The 12246-nt window shown below is 39.3% G+C and overlaps 2 protein-coding genes across 4 annotated transcripts; both read left to right on the top strand.

Moving 5' to 3' along the window:
• Positions 1-1346: 1346 nt before the first annotated feature.
• LOC120056061 (zinc finger protein 16-like) lies at positions 1347-6409 on the top strand. 3 transcript variants are annotated; one of them, XM_039004206.1, is made up of 4 exons: positions 1347-1678; positions 1797-1897; positions 4789-4903; positions 5121-6409. In XM_039004206.1, the coding sequence occupies exons 1-4, from the start codon at positions 1465-1467 to the stop codon at positions 6212-6214; spliced, it is 1524 nt and encodes a 507-aa protein (XP_038860134.1). In that variant the 5' UTR covers positions 1347-1464; the 3' UTR covers positions 6215-6409. The 3 variants fall into 3 exon arrangements, with proteins under 3 accessions (XP_038860134.1, XP_038860135.1, XP_038860136.1); XM_039004207.1 differs by having other exon boundaries at positions 1797-1999; XM_039004208.1 differs by lacking the exon at positions 1797-1897.
• A 1992-nt stretch (positions 6410-8401) lies between these two features.
• Positions 8402-11523, top strand: LOC120056060 (zinc finger protein 793-like). The gene is made up of 4 exons (XM_039004205.1): positions 8402-8744; positions 8844-8965; positions 9121-9235; positions 9798-11523. The coding sequence occupies exons 1-4, from the start codon at positions 8531-8533 to the stop codon at positions 10880-10882; spliced, it is 1536 nt and encodes a 511-aa protein (XP_038860133.1). The 5' UTR covers positions 8402-8530; the 3' UTR covers positions 10883-11523.
• The last annotated feature ends 723 nt before the right edge of the window (positions 11524-12246 follow it).

Raw genomic sequence — 12246 nt, 5'->3', positions numbered from 1 at the left:
TTCATACATGTCTGTTTTACCATTTAGAAATAAATGCACTTTATGTATCTAGTCCCCCCATTTAAAAGTGTCATAAGTACTTATGGTGTGTTAATACATTATTTACCATAGATTTCTATTGGGCGCAACATAATCTGAAACAAAACCAAAAAAACTGCAAATGCATCCAAGTTTGTAGTGTCACAAGCTTGATGTAGTCATTGCATGCTAGGAATATGGGACCAAATAATAAACTTGTGTCACTTTGGAGTGAACAGAGTGCCCCATGGTGGCGGTGGGATTCTGGTATGTGCGGGCATAAGCTACGGATAATGAACACAGTTGCATTTTATCAATGGCAATTTGAATGCACAGAGATAACGTGACGAGATCCTGAAGCCCATTGTTGTGCCATACATCCGCCGCCATCCCCTCATGTTTCAGCATGATAATGCACGGCCCCATGTTGGAAAGATCTGTACACAATTCCTGGAATCTAAAAATGTCCCAGTTCTTCCATTGCTTGCATACTCACCAGACATGTCATCCATTGAGCATGTTTGGGATGCTCTGGATCCACGTGTCGGAGAGCGTGTTCCAGTTCCTGCCAATATCCAGCAACTTCTCACAGTCATTGAAGAGGAGTGAGACAACATTCCACAGAACACAATCAACAGCCTGATCAACTCTGTTTGAAGGAGATGTGTCGTGCTGCAAGAGGCAAAAGGTGGTCACACCATTGACTGGTTTTCTGATCCCTGCCCCTATCAGATGCATATCTGTATTCCCAGTCATGTAAGATACATAGATTAGGGCCTAATTTATTTATTTCAATTGATTGATTTGTGATTTCCTTCTATGAACTGTAACTCAGTAAAATATTTTAAATGTTGTGTTTTGCATTTATATTTTGTTCAGTGTGTATATACCTTTTACTTTACCACATTTTCACAATAGTTTTATTAGGTTGTGTTGATGACAATATTTGATCATATATAAATATGCTGTGAAAGAGTAATTGGATGGAAACACGGTGCTGCATTTGTGGTGGGAACCACGTGCCCGAGTTTCAGGAGTGCCCTGTTAGGGTGAAGGAGGTTGAAGTAGCAGTTCCACAGTTTTCACCCCACACAGTAGGAGGCGGCATGCACTTCTAAGTATGTTTGTGGAAGAACAAGAAGCAGACCAACAAATGCAATTGCGCACGCATTTCCCATATTGTTGCCAGTTATCAACATCTACGGATTGTTTATCGCACATTAGCTTGGAAATTGTTCACCCGCACAATAGGTGGCGGTATGCACATCAAATTATTGCGAACGCCATTATACCATAGAAGAAGAAGAATGATTGCACGTATCTTCCGATTCACTACATTGTTGTCATTTATGGACATATACGGATTGTTTATTGCACATTATCTTGGATATTGAATACGATTTACTTCACACAGGGAATACGCATCTGTAATTTGGGTTGGACAAGATGGCAAGCTGCAATTTTCAGGCACAGTTGGTATCCATTCTGGAGGTTTTGGCTAAAGCAGCTGTAGCAGAAATAAACAATCGTGTTGATGATAGCTGTGCTGTTATACGCATGGAAATTATCCAAAGCCAGCGAGATATTGATGTACTGAAAAGGAAGTGTCAAATGATGGAGAGCGAGCTGAAGAAGACACGAGGACGAGTAAGGAGAAAAGGTAGTTGTTGATTTATTCGTGGTAAATTGATTGTATATGCAAAAAACAAATGTGTGAATAGCCCTAATATTTGACTGAATATTTTCATTTTTTTTTTTTTTTTATCTCATGGCATCAGAGAGATATTCATATCCAGTCAATATCGTTTTGAACAAGCAGAGGAGTAACTCACAATGGAGAGACGGAGAGAAGGCTGTTGAAGAGGACTCTCAACCCCAGGTGTAGCCCTTGATCATGACTCGCAATTCCATTACACATAAGAGTCATTGGATGAAGGCGTCTTCTGTACAGGGGACCCTACATTACTATGCATCGCTTGAGGTACGGTTTTGGAAGCATAAGGAACTTAACTTTCATATAAGCGATAAATAATTTTTAAAACACCAAAAGGTCAAATTGATAAACACCTTTTTATAGGTTTAGGGTTAGTGCTCCCATAAGGCCATATCCCCATGTTACAGTACGTGTTTACGGAAGACAGAGGTACAACCTGTGCTAATTAGCTAAGGTTACCTAGGCTGCCTCGAACACCTAGTGTGTAACGGAAGAAGGCCGCCAGAAACGTGTTGTCACTGAAAAATATTGTCGGATCCAACTGTGATAAAACCCGTTAAAACAGTAAGTGTATATTTTGCATTTATGAAATTATTTTGTTGTGACATGAAAGTAAAGGGCGTTATGTTTCTAGAACCGTATCGCAATTGAGAATCGATTTACGTTTAGTTGGAGTATTTGGCTGTTTTGGCAGCCAGAGTCAGTCTACCTCTGAAAATAGCATAAGATCCTTGGAACTTAAGGAGTGTAATACATGACCATTTACAGTTACAGAGACCCGATCTCTTGGATCAATTCTGTTGTTGGAATATCAGGAGAATTTACCGTTTTTGTGTGATTGAGTATGAAATACATTAGATATGTGTTCATATACAAAGCCCTGGATAAACTCCCTCTGTAGCCTGCTCTCCTTCACCACTAGCAGATTTCCATCGAAAAGGACCCATGAGCACCAACATGTGAAGTTCATAGAAGCATGTCAAATTAAAGCTAAGATTCTATATATTTTTTTATAACTAAGGCATGTATACCAAAACCTTCTAGGTATTTTATAATTTGTCCCTCATAAGGAGGGAGGATAATGAAAGTTCACAGAAGTAACAAGTAAAGGTAGACCTCCCAATTAGTTCGTGTTTTACTGCTATCAATTTTGTTTATGAATTATTATGTAATTCAAACTCTTAATTCAGTTACCAAATTGGTAATGTAATTACAGAGATATGTAATGCAATTAACTGCAATTGAATTGACTGCAATAGGAAATCATAGCAGTCACAACCAACAGCTGGGTCACCAATCATAGGCGTCTATGTTTCATAAGTTTGGACAGCACAGTACAGTAAAGACAAGTTGAGTACAGCATTGTACAGTAGAGCACACTAAAGTAGAGTACAGTATAATGTACTGTACTGAACATATACTGTACTGAACTCTACTTTGCTGTACTGTACTCTACTGTGATGCCAAAACTTGTGAAACATAGATGTCTACATTCATTTCAGATTTGGTTTGGTCCGGACCAAACAAAACTGGTCTTGTTGGGGGCGGAGCTCATTGCAATAATAGTCAGTGTGTTGAATAATACCCAAATATACAAAACAACAGTAGTGTAAAGTACTTAAGTAAAAATACTTGAAAGTACTACTTAAGTTGTTTTTTTGGGCATCTGTACTTTACTATTTATATATTTGACTACTTTTACTTCACTACATTCCTAAAAAAAAGAAGTACTTTTTACTCCATACATTTTTCTTGACAACCAAAAGTATTTGATACATTTTGAATTCTTAGTAGGACAGGAAAATGGTCTAATTCACACACTTATCAAGAGAACATCCCTGGTCATCCCAACTGCCTCTGATCTGGCGGACTCACTAAACACATGCTTCGTTTGTACATAATGTCTTGAGTGTTGGAGCGTGCCCCTATCTATCCATAAATGTAAAAAACAAGAAAATGGTGCCGTCTGGTTTGCTTAATATAAGGAATTTGAAATTAATTACACTTTTACTTTTCATAGTTAAGTATATTTTAGCAATAACATTTACTTTTGATACTTAAGTACATTTAAAACCAAATACTTTTAGAGTTTTACTCAAGTAGGATTTTACTGGGTGACTTTTACTTGAGTCATTTTCTATTAAGGTATCTTTACTTTTACTCAAGTATGACAATTGGGTACTTTTTCCACCACTGCAAAACAAGGATATTGCATATTTCTACCTTTGTGTAGCTATTCAGGATATATCACCATGAAGAGAATGATATTCATGTCCAAAATTATGCATTTCTGTATAGTACAGGTCGGGTACCATGATGTAATTATGTTACCGGATGTAAATCCACTTCACCTACTGTAGTTCAATAAACACTTATTATTTTTTATTTTTTTACTCAAGGTCTCATAGCTGACAGCCCATTCCTTCTGCAGACATCTTCGAATCTTAATTCGGAGCAAATATTTAACGTTTTTGGAAAACTAGGAAACATTTTACCGTAATTCTGTTACCAAACTTTACTTCTGCACAGTTCTTCCAGTTTTTGTGAAATTTTCTGTGTAAATTGTAAAAAATAGTCCATGTGAAGAGTTCTGTTTTTTTTGGCATACATTTTAAATGGAAAAAACTGAGTCAAAGTGTAATTCCGTTAATGTGGAATTGCCCCAGACACGATCTAGTAGGTGGTTGCTACTTAAAGTCCCCAGGGCCCTTACTGTGTTAGGCAAGACTGCTTCTCCTATTGTGCACCAGAGGCATGGAATGCTCTGCAAAGTATGCTTCAACTAGATGTAGTGCCCCTCGATGACTTTAAAACTCTGGTACAAAACTCTGTTCAGGAGGAGTGTAAATGTTTCCTGTAGGCTGGATTGTATTGCTGTGCTGATTTGATTGTATTGTATGTTTTAAGTGTTGTAATGTATTGATTGCTGCCTCCTTCTGGCCAGGTCTCCCTTGCAAAAGAGACTGTGTCTCAATGGGCTTTTCCTGGTTGAATAAAGGTGATATAAATAAATATATGGCGTGTGTCCAGAGTAATAACCTCAGTCCCTGTTACAGCCTACAGATGTGGAGCAGAGAGTGGAGACTGAACCCATACTGATCAAAGATGAGGAGACAGCAGAGGATGTGTGGAAGACTGACCCTCAGGAAGAGCTCAGGATCACTGGAGAGGGTGGGTACGACCATAAGGGGTACTGCTCTGTCTGTCTATGGAAGACTGTGTGGGTGTGGTGGTATGCACATTCCAAATTGCTACATTGGTGTTAGGTGTTTCGTGTTCTGGCATATGGAGGGAATGTACGCACACAGTCAGTTCTAAAGCAGTCGTATTTTGCAACTGTTAAGGGTCTTTTATAATGTTTAATTTATGTTTATCCCCAAATCTTTAGAGTCTGGTTCCAAGCCTGGGAAATCACCATCCTTTGAGCAACGGCACTGTGATGAGGACTTCATCACACAACCCAATATATCTCACAAAGACTCAGTGGAACATTCCCCAATTCTGATCGTCCAGAGGAACCAGGCACACCCCAGCTCGCATCTGAGCAGCACAGAGCAGAACCGGCCGGACGAGGACTCACTAGACCTAGTGATGGTGAAAGAGGAGGAGCTGGATCAGACCACGACCCTGGCAGGACCTGACCAGTTTGTCATGGATCAGTCTGATGGGCAGCTGTTGACCTCTTTGGATCCAGGCAGAGACACTGACCCTGATGGCCACCCAGATTTCTCCTTTCATTCCACAGAAGAGTACTCTCAGAATATCTCAATGGTCCCATCTCATAGTGGGCTGTCATCTGTTCCTACTATGACAGATGAAGTAGGGCCATCGCTTCACTCTTCTTTATGGAAACCACATGCTAACATGTTCAGTGCAGAAAAACACATGAGAAGACATGTCAGGACATTGGCTGATGAGACTAGACAACAGATGCCAGAGGGACAGAGCAGTAAAAGGCTGATCTCAAATAATGAAGGAAATAGTTTAGCTCTACAGTCAAGGCAGCATCAATACAGGGCTTCAGAAGCAACAGTGAGATTGAGTGAGTGCATGACAGGGTCAAACATGGCCACCACCTCCACCTTCTCTGGATACAGCCTGAGTCACAGTAGTTTTAACATGGTGAAGAGAATGAGGACTCAGTGGAAGTCGGGCAGCACCACTGAGAGGCGTTTCAGCTGCACCTTCTGTGGGAAGAGCTTCCCACGTTTCTGGCAGCTCAAAGAACACCTCCGGAGTCACACCGGAGAGAAACCTTACACCTGCGAACAGTGTGGGAGGAGTTTTACCAAGCAGTGCAACTTGATCAGACATGCTGTGGTCCACAGCGGGGAGAAGCCCTTCGAGTGCACACAGTGTGGGAAATGCTTCACCCAGCGTTCCAATATGACATCACATCAGAGAACTCACATAGGAGAGAGTCCAGTGTCTCAATACGTGGCACCTGCATACCCTGGGGATCCACGCACAAGTTTAATGTAGTCTCAGAACAGATGGAACAAATAGGAACATAATTGCATTATGCTTCGGAAATACTTTCAATGTGAAAATGTAGATCAATCAACCGTACTCGCTATCTTCTTCTACACCATCTGATGTGCTTTCTTTTTGTATCTAATACCTCTACTGATACACTCCCCTATGTATTTATTTGGACAGTGAAGCTTCAACTTTTAATTTGGCTCTATACTCAAGGATTTTGGATTTGAGATCAAATGTTTTATATGAGGCGACAGTACAGAATGTCACCTTTTATTTGAGGGTATTTTCATACATATATTTTACAGTTTAGAAATGAAAGCACTGTATGTATCTACTCCCCCCCCCCCCCCATTTGAAGGAGGCATAAGTATTTGGACAAATTCACGTATGACGTATTACATTTTGTCAAAAGTTTAGTATTTGGTCCCATATTCTTAGCACACAATGACTACATCAAGCTTGTGACTACAAACTTGTTGGATTCATTTGCAATTTGTTTTGGATTATATTGTGCCCTGTATAAATTAATGGTAAATAATGTATTGTGTCATTTTGGAGTTTTTTTATTGTAAATAAGAATAGAATATGTTTCTGAACCCTTTCACATTAATGTGAATGCTACCATGATTACGGATAATCATGAATGAATCCTAGCTAATGATGAGTGAGAAAGTTAGAGGCATGAACATCATACCACACAAATAGATGCTTACCTCTCATGTTATTGGTAATGGTGAGAGGTTAGCATGTTTTGGAGGCATGATCTATGTGCATCTGTAACTTTCTCACTCATCATTATCTATGATTCATTTAGGATTATCCGTAATCAAGGAAGCATCCACATTAATGTAGATTACATTCTTAATTTCTTATTTACAATAAAAGTGACTGACACAATACATTATTTACCATTAATTTCTATTGGCCACGACATCAACCGAAACAATCAAAACAAACTGCAAATGAAACCAACAACTTTGTATAGTCACAAGCTTGATGTAGTCGTTGCGTGGTTGGAATGTGTGACCAAATACTTAACTTTTGAATAAATTAAATAAACTAAGTGAATTTGTCCAAAATACTTATGACACCTTCAAATGGGGGCGGCAAGCAGTCTCGAGGTAAGAGCATTGGGCCAGTAACCCAAAGGTTGCTGGTGCAAATAAAGGAGCAGACAAGGAATTCTTTCACCCTTGTGCCTTTGAGCAAGGCACTTAATCCAAATTGCCGCAGTGGCGTTGGACAATGGAGAGCCTGCCTGTGACTCCACTCCCTGCGGTTGTCTCGGGGAGTTGGGATATGCAAGAAATACATTTTCATTACACACTTGTGTGACAAATATAATCACCCCCAAAATTATTATTCTAAATGTGGTGGTTAGATATATGACATGCATAAACAGATATGCATTAAATATCCTCAAATAAAAGGTGACATTCCGTACTGTCCCCTGATAAAAAAATGTTTTATCTCAAATCCAAAATACTGGAGTATAGAGCCAAATTAAAAGTTGTAGCTTCATTGTCCAAAATAATACATAGGGGAGTGTATGCATGTGCCTTAAAAACCCTAAGCGAATCCCAATGTAACTCCGCTATAATGCATGTATAATGCGATAGTTACTTGAAATATACAGTATCATTGAATGAAATTTACATTAAACTAGTTTAATATCTTTGTTCCCCAGCTATGTGTCCAACAAGTTGTATACCTTTTTCAATCCTTTAATAAATACCATACCACATTTTCAGAATGGTTTCATTAGGTTGTGTGGATGCCAATATTTGATCATATATAAACCATGAGTTTTAATGAATGCTAGAAAGTGTTTTGTTTTTTTACGTTTTACCACAGTGCGTCATGCATTTTGCATCTATAGCCTTTTATGCATTAATAACCATGCATGTGGGCCACTGCACAATGCACTCTCCCCTACATGTAGCCATAACAATTGACTAAAACTGAAGACTTTTTACGGTCTGAATTCATTATTCAGATGGTAAAAATTATTTTTTTATTTAATAGATATGGCTACCCTACATGCAGACCTGAATAAACCCTGGTACTGTATTTGTCTTGCCTGTGATAATTCTTACAGTTTGAAGGGCTGTTGCAGTCTCATATTTACGGTAATAAATACTCACGTCACGAGTTGAACGGAGGTCCGATTGCAATTGCGCACGCATCTCCACATCAGACATTAGACATTGTTGCCATTTATCAACGTCTACGGCTTGTTTATTGCACATTAGCTTCGACATTGTAGACCATTTACCTTACACAGAGAATACAAATCTGTAATTTGGGCTGGACAAGATGGCCAGCAGCAATTTTCAGGCGCAGTTATTATCCATTATGGAGGTATTAGCTAAAGCAGCTGTAGCAGAAATAAACAATCGTGTAGATGATAGCTGTGCTGTTATACGTTTGGAAATGACCCAAAGTCAGCGAGATATTGATGTACTGAAAAGGAAGTGTCAAATGATGGAGAGCGAGCTGAAGAAGACACATGGACGAGTCAGGAGAAAAAGTAGTTGATGTGTTATTCATAGTCAATTGAATGCATTGCATATTTAAAACCGAATTGTGTGAAATGTAGCTCTAATATTTGAATACAATTATTTTCCAGATTTTTACCCCATGGCATCAGAGAGATCTTCATATCCAGTCAAGATTGTTTTGAACAAGCAGAGAAGTAGCTCACAGCGGAGAGACCGAGAGAGTGCTATTGAAGAGGACTCCCAACCCCAGGTGTGATCAATCACCTTTTACAATTACAGAGAACTAACCTATTGATTCATTTCTGTTATTGTAACGTCAGAATAATGTACTTTTGTGTGATTCATGAGTATGAAAAGGGTTAGATATGCTGTGTTTCCTGAGTAATAACCTCAGTCCCCTGTTAGTCTACCGATGTGGAGCAGAGAGTGAAGACTGAACTCATAGTGATCAAAGATGAGGAGACAGCAGAGGATGTGTGGAAGACTGACCCTCAGGAAGAGCTCAGGATCACTGGAGAGGGTGGGTGCAACCATAAGGGGTACTGCTCTGTCTATGGAAGACTGTGTGTGTGCTGGTATGCATGTAACAAATGGCTACATTGATGTTCTGTGTTTTATGTTAGCCCATGGAGCCAACGTACAGACACAGTCAGTCCTAAAGCAGACATGGTATGCAACTGTTAAAGGGATGCTTCAGAATTTTGCCTTTTACCTACTTCCCCATAGTCAGATGAATTTGTGGGTACCATTTTTTTGTCTCTATCCATTATGAAGGAAGCTAAAGTAGATTTGCGAGCCAATGCTAACTAGCATTAGCGCAATGACTGGAAGTCTCTGGGTATCTTCTAGTATGCTACAGTAGTAGATAATCATAGACTTCCAGTCATTGCGCTAACGCTAGTTAGCATTGTCTCGCAAACTACCTCTAACTTCCTTCATACTGGACACATATACATAAGAAATTGTATCCATAAGTTCATCTGACTGGGGGAGTAGATAAAGGGCCTCATTGACAAAATCCCAAAGTGTCTCTTTAAAGGTCTTTTGTAATGTTAATTTTATTTTTATCCCAAAATCTTTAGAGTCTGGTTCCAAGCCTGGGAAACCACCATCCTTTGACCAATGGAACTGTGATGAAGACTTCATCACACAACCCAACATATCTCCCGAAGACTCAGTGGAACATTACCCCAATTCTGATCGTCCAGAGGAACCAGGAACACCCCGGCTCGCATCTACAGAGGTGTTCAGTACAGAGCGGCACCGGCCAGCCAAGAACAAGGACTCACTAGAGCTAGTGATGATGAAGGATGAGAAAGAGGAGGAGCTGGATCAGACCACGACCCTGGCAGGACCTGACCAAATTGTAATGGATGACACTGATGGGCATCTATGGACCTCTGTTGATCCAGGCAGAGATACTGACCCTGATGTCCACCCAGATTTCTCCTTTCATTCCACAGAAGAGTACTCTCAGAATATCTCAATTTTCCCATCTCATGATGTCGGGCCATCACTTCACTATTCTATTGTGAAACCACATGCTAACATGTTCAGTGCAGCAGCACACATGAAAAGACATGTCAGGACATTGGCTGATGAGACTAGACAACAGATGCCAGAGGGACAGAGCAGTGAGATGCTGAATTCAAGTAATGAAGGAAATCGTTTAGCTCTACAGCCAAGGCAGCATCAATACAGGGCTTCAGAAGCAACAGTGAGATTGAGTGAGTGCACGACAGGGTCAAACATGGCCACCACCTCCACCTTCTCTGGATACAGCCTGAGTCGCAGTAGTTTTAACATGGTGAAGAGAATGAGGACTCAGTGGAGTTCTGGCAGCACCATCGAGAGGCGTTTCAGTTGCACCTTCTGTGGGAAGCGCTTCCAACGTTTCTGGCAGCTAAAAGAACACCTCCGAAGTCACACCGGAGAGAAACCTTACACCTGTGAACAGTGTGGCAAGAGTTTCACCAAGCAGTGCAACCTGATCAGACATGCTCTGGTCCACAGCGGGGAGAAGCCCTTCGAGTGCACACAGTGTGGGAAGTGCTTCACTCAGCGCTCAAAAATGACGTCACATCAGAGAACTCACATAGGAGAGAGTGCAGTGTCTCAATACGTGGCACCCGCATACCCTGGGGATCCACGCACAAGTTTAATGTAGTCTCAGAACACATGGAACAAATAGGAACATAATTGCAATTTCTATGGGAAAATATAGGAAAGAAGATATTTTGGGACATTTTGACAAGATTTTTCTCCTAATTGATTTGTGAAATGGTTTTATATTTGATTGTTAACGGATCATCACTTTTATTTTATTAACCTATTTATTTACAGCTGGTAACATTGTGTATTGCTACCACAAAATCGTAAAAAACATGTTATATTCAATAAAATGTATTTAATTAAAGAGTCAATCTGCGGTTTTAGATCAATAATACACTCCCCTACATATTTACTTGGACAGTGAAGCTAAAATATTTAATTTGGCTTTATACTCCAGCATTCTGGATTTGAGATCAAATGTTTTATATGAGGTGACAATACAGAATTTCACCTTTTATTTGAGGATATTTTCATACATATCTGTTTTACCGTTTAGAAATGTATTCACTTTATGTATTTTAGTAATAGTAATAGACTAGAAGTGAATTTGTTCAAATACTTAAGACACCTTCAAATTGGCAGACTAGATGCATAAAGTGCATTCATTTCTAACAGAAAAACATAAAATAAAAGGGAGACATTCTGTACTGTCGTCTCATATAAAACATTTTGTTGTGTTACAGCCTAAATTTAAAATGGATTAAATTGAGATTGTTTGTCACTGGCCTACACACAATACCCCATAATATCATAATGAATTGTTTTTTTTATGTTTACAAATTAATAAAGAAATAAAAAGCTGAAATGTCTTGAGTCAATAACTATTCAGCACCTTTGTTATGGAAAGCCTAAATAAGTTCATGAGTAAAAATGTGCTTAACCCTTTGAGCATGGTGAAGTTATTAATTACACTTTGGATGGTGTATCAATACACCCAGTCACTATAAAGATACAGGCGTCCTTCCCAACTCAGTTGCCGTAGAGGAAGGAAAAGGCTCAGGGATTTCACCATGAGGCCAATGGTGACTGAAACAGTTACAGAGTTTGATGGCTATGTTAGGAGAAAACTGAGGATGGATCAACATCATTGTACTTATTCCATCTACACTGGAGTTGTTTACCAAGAAGACAGTGAATGTTCCTGAGTGGATTAAATGTTCCATTCCTGAATGGATTAAATAGATTTTTTTCTCACCCATCTATACACAATACCCCATGATGACAAAGTGAAAACATGCTTTTAGAAATGTTTGAAAATGTATTGAAAATGAAAAACTGAAATAAATTATTTACATAAGTAATCACAACCCTGAGTAAATACATGTTAGAATCACCTTTGGCAGCGATTACAGCTGTGAGTCTTTCTGGGTAAGTCTTTAAGAGCTTTGGATTGTAAAATATTTGCCCATTATTCTTTTC

Source organism: Salvelinus namaycush, chromosome 11 (genome assembly GCF_016432855.1).
Source record: "Salvelinus namaycush isolate Seneca chromosome 11, SaNama_1.0, whole genome shotgun sequence".
NCBI lineage: Eukaryota > Metazoa > Chordata > Actinopteri > Salmoniformes > Salmonidae > Salvelinus > Salvelinus namaycush.
This window is presented reverse-complemented; position numbering and strand designations above follow the sequence as displayed.

Excerpts from the sequence above, each read along its gene's own strand:
- LOC120056061 (XM_039004206.1), top strand. The coding sequence starts at position 1,465 with ATGGCAAGCTGCAATTTTCAGGCACAGTTGGTATCCATTCTGGAGGTT. Across the intron at positions 1,679-1,796 it reads AGGACGAGTAAGGAGAAAAG|AGAGATATTCATATCCAGTC; the intron begins GTAGTTGTTGAT and ends TCATGGCATCAG. Across the intron at positions 4,904-5,120 it reads GCTCAGGATCACTGGAGAGG|AGTCTGGTTCCAAGCCTGGG; the intron begins GTGGGTACGACC and ends CCAAATCTTTAG.
- LOC120056060 (XM_039004205.1), top strand. The coding sequence starts at position 8,531 with ATGGCCAGCAGCAATTTTCAGGCGCAGTTATTATCCATTATGGAGGTA. Across the intron at positions 8,745-8,843 it reads TGGACGAGTCAGGAGAAAAA|ATTTTTACCCCATGGCATCA; the intron begins GTAGTTGATGTG and ends ATTATTTTCCAG. Across the intron at positions 8,966-9,120 it reads AAGAGGACTCCCAACCCCAG|TCTACCGATGTGGAGCAGAG; the intron begins GTGTGATCAATC and ends GTCCCCTGTTAG.